The sequence below is a fragment of the Solanum dulcamara genome, chromosome 10 (assembly GCF_947179165.1).
Source record: "Solanum dulcamara chromosome 10, daSolDulc1.2, whole genome shotgun sequence".
NCBI lineage: Eukaryota > Viridiplantae > Streptophyta > Magnoliopsida > Solanales > Solanaceae > Solanum > Solanum dulcamara.
The window spans coordinates 8,864,216-8,871,021 of NC_077246.1; the positions used below are offsets into that span (position 1 = coordinate 8,864,216).

At 33.3% G+C, this 6,806-nt stretch overlaps 1 protein-coding gene across 1 annotated transcript; it reads right to left on the bottom strand.

The window, feature by feature from the left end:
• Nucleotides 1-3,552: 3,552 nt before the first annotated feature.
• On the bottom strand, nucleotides 3,553-5,461 carry LOC129870827 (probable receptor-like protein kinase At1g33260). Its single transcript, XM_055945703.1, has one exon. The coding sequence runs from the start codon at nucleotides 4,855-4,857 to the stop codon at nucleotides 3,835-3,837; it is 1,023 nt and encodes a 340-aa protein (XP_055801678.1). The 5' UTR covers nucleotides 4,858-5,461; the 3' UTR covers nucleotides 3,553-3,834.
• Nucleotides 5,462-6,806: the final 1,345 nt, after the last annotated feature.

A 6,806-nucleotide genomic window follows, 5' to 3' on the forward strand; every position in this document is an offset into this window, starting at 1 on the left:
GATATATCAAATCTAAATCGCAAAGTCAAGGGTATATCAGGTATATCAGGTCTCCCCCCTCCTATATATATGTGTGTGTGTGTGTTTGGGGGGGGGAGGGGGGAATTTGTCTATTTTAAATGGGTGAAAATCGTTTACCATTTCTAACTTTGTTTTAAAAATCAAACTCCTCCCTCAATTATAAATAATAGATATTCTCCCTTCTTTAACTAATTGATTTTTCTAAATACCTATTTCACCATTTGTATTATCAACCTTTATCTTCTCTTTTTACTTCTTAAAATTATGATTTTTTTCATAATCTATGTAACAATTTTCAATGAAAAAAGTAAATATTAATTTTCGATAGTAAGAAATACTAATTGAATATATAAGTTAATGATTTTCTAGAATGAAATAAATGAGCAAATAAAAGGTTAATATTTTAATAATAATCAAAATTCTAGTATCTGTTTAACAAGTAAAAATAATTGGTAATAATAACTTTTTCAATATATTTCAATGCTGGTAATATAAAAATATTAATAAAAATAGAGGTGTACTCTGTAAATTTTTAACAGGGATTATCTATTTTTATCATACGTAAAGTTTTAATTTTTAATTTAAAAAATACTCAGTTATGACAATAAAAATTGTTTATCTATATAGATATTAAAGAATAACACAAAATTTTAAACATGCAGCTATATACATACTTAGGGCTAGTTTGGCCATGCGATATGAAATCATGATATGAAATTATGAGATGAACTTGAAGTTTTGTTTGGACATGCGATTTGGACTTTTTATGTTGTATGTTTTTTCATTAACATAAAAATTCATAAGTGCAACGACCTGTCCCTATCATTATCGATAGGCCAATGGAGAAGGATCTTGGGTCAGAAAATTTCGGGTAGTAGCTTCGAAAATTTTTAGCATGGGCCAGAATGGTGGGGGATCAAATCTCTAATTTGATTGGGTAAGCTGATAGCCAAGACGATATCGAGCATTTACGGCATCGCGGAATGACATTCGGGAGAGTAAAACTCCCAAAATTGGACTTGGCGTTAAGGGTATAATTTAATGCGTCTTGGGGAGGGGTTGTGTTATAAAATGGGGGTTTGGAGCTCAAGTTCTGAACTCTCTGTTTTCGCGCAACCAGCTAGAGAGGGAATTGTCTTGCCAGAGCGGGAATTGTCCTGCCAGAGCAGGATAGTCCCGTCAGAGCGGGACAATCGCGACTTAAAGATGGAAAAAACCCCAAAAATGATTTTATTCAGCAAAGACTGTTCCTAAAACGTCAAAAGGCGACCCGGGATGATTTTCATTATTTTTTCATGGATTTCCACGCTTAAAGTTAGAATTCTACTCCCTAAACTCATCATTCGATTCCTAAAACCCATAAACTAGGATGGAAGGGTTTTGGGCTGTGGGTAAGGATGGAAAATAGCCTTGGGGTGGGGTTAGAATCATGGATTTTGATCTAGGAAGGGAATTATGTTATAATTCATGTGAGCTAGGCCATTGTATTGATCCTTTGTATATATGTGACTTGTTTTAGATCAAGAGCAAGAGGAACGAACCCGAAAAGGGAAAACTCTTGCACTTTAGAGTTGTTGAATCTCGAATTCGAGGTAGGTGATGGTTTTGTTTCCCGTACATGTTTCATGTACTTATTAAATTGCTTCATGACATGCATGTGTGTATATGAATATGGAAGTACATCATTGAATACTTGAAGTGATCAATTGTTGGCATGTTTTGTGATGGACCTGTTCTTGGGGACATAATATTGAATATTGAATGTAATTGTGGCTGTTTTATATGTTGGGATCGGGTGTTACGTTCTGACACATAAATTAGATCGGGTGTCACGTTCCGACACAAGTTAAGTGTTTGCAGGTCCCATGAGAGGATCCTTATGTGAAATTGTATGATATTGGAATTGACAAACTGTGATCTTGTTGAGTACTGATTTATGTGAAAATGGTTAAGTTATTCTATATATATGTACTTATTATATTGAGTTTACTTGTCCACGATCCATTTATTGGATAGCCGTGTGATCCTACTAGTACACTGTTGGTTTTGCGTATTGATACTACACTTGCTCTGTCTTTGTTGAGTACAAGGCATATTCAGCCGGCTTCGGAGAGACCTCGCGCTAGAGGAGTGATTGTGTTCGAGTCCAAGGGTGAGCTATTCTTTCATGCTGCTGTGGACTCTCTCCTTTATACTAGTCCTTCGTCCGGGACTTAGATGTTCAAACATTGGTTAACTCTTAATAATTTTTTTGGGGGATTGCATTCCTTTTCTAGGCTTGTTGGTTGTTTAGAGTTTTGGTACGATTAACTTTCAATTCCTAAGATGATTTTACTTCCGCGTGTTTGGGGTCGATAACTAGATAATTATGAGCTTATGAAAACTCAGACTATATTTTGTTGATTAAACCTGTTTCCGCATCTTTAAACTTTTGTATACCTTGCGATTGTTGTTAGTTGGGTTGTAGTAATGGTTCTCCCACCGAAGGGTTAGTGTGGATGTCAGTTACGGCGGATCGGGATCGTAACAATAAGTTGTATAACTATTAAAGTTCTCCCAATTATTTATTCAATCTTACCAAATAAATAAAAGTTTATAAAATCGCGTAATATGCTATAAGAAAACTATTCTTAAAAAAATACAATATTTATTGATTAAACCTTATTAATTCAACAACAAAATAGAATTAAACATAAGTTGTAGTGTACTAGTCTTTAATATAATCCTCACACATAGTATGGACAATCTCCTCACGTTGAACTTACATTTCTCGATCATATGACCGAGAAGATGAATCAACATTGCTGCTTTGAGCCATTTATTGATCAATATCATCAATAACTATATCTTCATGTTCATAGACCATAAATATTTCATCACTTCTTTGGTATTCTCGCAAGAAATTATGTAACACTGCACAAGCTATTACAATTGTCACTTGTGTGTCAATATCATAATGTTAGTGCCATTGTTGTGAGTCTTTCTTATCCCACTGTAATATTAATGTCATTGTGGTGGTTATAAAGTATATCTTATCCCATTGTGAAATTAATGACATTTTTGTGAGTCTTGTCCGCTCAATATAATGATGAAAAATTATTTTTTATTAAAAGTTGATTTGAATGAAGTAGTAAAAAATTTAATTGGTAAATAAATTTGATAAAAAATAATGAATTTGGTGAATTAAATGGTAAAATAAGAATTAATTTTATTTACATATGAAACAAATGGTAAGTAAATATAAATGTGGGGTTGTTTTTATAAAATATAAATTTGTGGGTCAATTTTTGTATTTGAAAAATTCCAAATCATGATTTTTGAAGAATTTGAGATTTCATCTCATAATATGAAATCAGTGTGAAATCACATATCCAAACGTTGATTTCATCTCATGATTTTATATAGCATGTCCAAACGCCTACTTAATATATGTAATATTAAAATAATGATCATAATTAATAATATTAGATTTTGTGACAAATTGATTAAAAAAATAATCATAATTAATAACATTAAAATTTGTGACACATTGATTTAAAAAAATCCGAGCAAGTTCTACAACGATAACAATAACGACATATTTGAGACCAAATTTAAAGTGAATCTAAGTGACCATTCAAAATTTCAACTCTCAATTTGTAAGGAGTTTCTTGAACTAATTCTTTGCTTAGCTATGACAACTTTCATTTGTGACATATCCCTATACAAATTTACATGAACCTTTAACTAGTATCACACATAAATATTGTTGTAATTATAGACGATGTAATTTTTCGCTGAAGGGGTTTCAGATGACTCCTTGCGCTTCCTAGCTCAAACCTTTTTACCAACTGAACATAGAAAGGAGATGGAAGATATTCTACTTCTCATATTCTCCAAGATTTCAGAAGCAGAGGGTCTAAGACCTGGGAAATCACTTAAACATAATGCTGCAAGTGTAACCATGGCCTTAGCTTCCTCCAATACGTAATTCCTATCGAGGCGTGGATCCATTATTTCCGCTACCTTAGATGCATCGTTCAAAATCGAAGCAGCTTTCGATATCAGTCTCTCCCCACTAACTGAGGAAAAGGCTTCAACTCCTGAAATGAGTTCTAAAATAATGACTCCAAAGCTATAAATGTCGTTTTTCTTGGAGGCAATGCCGGTTCTCAAGTAATGAGGATCAGTATAACCTGGAGAACCGAGCATCACTCGATTTGTTGGTGGTGAAATGGAAGAAGAAAATCCAATTTTCGCAGACCCAAAATCACAAAGTTTACAGTTGAATTGATCATCTAGCAAAATATTCGAAGATTTGATATCGCTATGCACAATTTGTAGAGCACATTTGTCATGTAGATAATCAATAGCTTGAGCAAGTTGAAATGCAACCGCCATTCGGTTTCTCCAGGAAAGAATTGTGTTGTTTCCGTGGAGTTTGTCCTGTAGAGTACCTTTTGGGACATACTCAAATACCAGCATGTTTCCGAATTCATCATCATCACAATGATCAAGAAGTTTAACTATGTTGTCGTGCTGGATTTTAACCAAGATGTCTAATTCTTGTTTGTAGATTCTGTTGAGACGCTCGCTGCTGCGGTCCATGATTTTGACAGCTTTGAGAGATGAATCAGGGAAATTAGCTAAATAGACTCTGCTAAATCCTCCACAGGCAATTATATTGGAATTTGAGAAATTCATGGTGAATTTCTTCAACTTGTCGCTTGTATATCTCGTTGCACCAGCAGTCATTGTGCTATCTGATTGATCTTCTTTATCGCCTTCTGCGAAAACACGGACATCAGCAACTCCACCGCGCTTTACGTTGTACCCAAAGCACCTAAGGAAAGCCATAATGGACACGAGAATAAGGCAGAGGACCAACTTGTTTGTGCTTGGTGGGATGGACGTTAGAATCTCTCGATTCTTAATTAGAAATCTCTGACTTCAAGCTTGATAATGGAGAATTTCTTATTAGATAGGGCTCAACGTGAATCCAAATTAGTCAGGTTGAGCAGATAGTTAAAAACTGAAACAACACACGAGGCTTGGTGGGTATGGTTGAAAATGATCTCTTGATCCTTAACTAGAAATCTTTGACTCCAAGCCTAGAACGGAGAATTTCTTAGTAGGGAGCAACCAACAAAATACAAAGGCTTAGTGGGATGATGGTTGCAATGAATCTTTCGATCCAGAAGTGTGCGAATTCAAAATAGTCAGGCCGCCGGCAATGAAAACCGGATTGTGTATGATGGGAACTCTAGTAGTGAATGATGAAGTAGTTGTGTCTGTGTTTAAGAAAGTTGTTATAGTCAATATTGCTATCCACTGCCCGTACGTGTGGGATATAAAAAGGGTAAGTGACGGTCGGTGAGTACAAGTATATTAGGCGCTGAAGCTACTGGGAAGGAAAAGGAGAACCCCACACACAAAAAAACAAAAAACCAACATATAAAGAAATGAGAAGGGAAAGAGCATGGACTCAACCAAAAAGTGTACCACCCACAGACAAATAAACCATTTCTATTCCATAATAAAGATAGCATTGTAAAGAAGAAGAAATTGTACTATAAAATATTCCCCCGTCCCAATTTGTATGACCAAGAACGGCGGAGCTAGCTTACTTATTCGAACTCTTTTCGACGAAAAATTATATATAGCTAAATTTATTTTTTATGTATATATAATAGATGTCGAATCTCCTTCAGCTAGTTCATGTGTTTATTTCTTCAACTTTTGAAAGTTTGGAGTTCGAATTTCGAGAGTTAAAGTTCTTTATTTTGACTGTAAATTTAAACATACAATCTTTAAGTCATAAGAATTAAAGATTCAAAATATTTAAAAAGCATATGAATAAATCACGACAAATTTTTTCTTATTTGACTCTCAAAATTCGATCTATGCTATATAAATTTGGATGTAGGAGTACTCCCACTAATCATTACTAGTAAAATTCAACGTAGTAGGAAAATGAATAGTTTAATTAAATGTGTCTCAAGTTTATAAGTATCATCATATTCATGAAGGGGAATATAGAAAAAGCAAAAGTTGTACTCCTAATGTTATCCCATTACACGGTGGTTTCGTCTAAACATGAAATTTAAAATGTTCATTAGACTTTACCAAATTTAAATATAAATTAAACATAAGCTAAAGCAACATGAATAAAATACCACAATCTACCTTGTACCAAACCATTTGTTTTGTATCCTACCTACAACAAGTTATGTCAATGGCAAATAAGCATGTTTTTTACATGTAGAAAATGACTAATTATTTTGGAACGGTGGATTAGAGAACATAGACAAACTGAGACTTTGAATAGAAGGTGATAAGTGAAAGCAAAATAAAATAACGTCGGTTGGTAAAAACTATATTCCAATTTCTCATGCTCGATTGGACAAAATTTTTGAAAAATATTTTTCTTAGAGAAAACAAATTTCTTAGAATTAATAATTTTTAAGTTCGTTTAAACAATATTTTTATTTTACATATCGAATACAAAAAGATAAATTAAAAACCTACTATTTTCCTTAATAGCGAACACACCAATAATCTAAAATACTTCCTTCGTGTTGTGATGTTTTAGCCTCTTTTTTTTAAAAAAAATAAATAAATAAGTGCTGTGTTAGAATTTCAAGGAGAAATTGATCTTATCCTTCCAAAATTACCCTTCTCTTGATATATAGAGTTTTATACTATCAAATAGTAAGCACTTTTTTCTTCAAGGTATTTAATTAGGAATAAATTAGTAAAAACACTCTTTATTTTCTAGGTATGAGTACTTTCTTAAAAATTGTGCG

Excerpts from the sequence above, each read along its gene's own strand:
- LOC129870827 (XM_055945703.1), bottom strand. The coding sequence starts at position 4,857 with ATGGCTTTCCTTAGGTGCTTTGGGTACAACGTAAAGCGCGGTGGAGTT.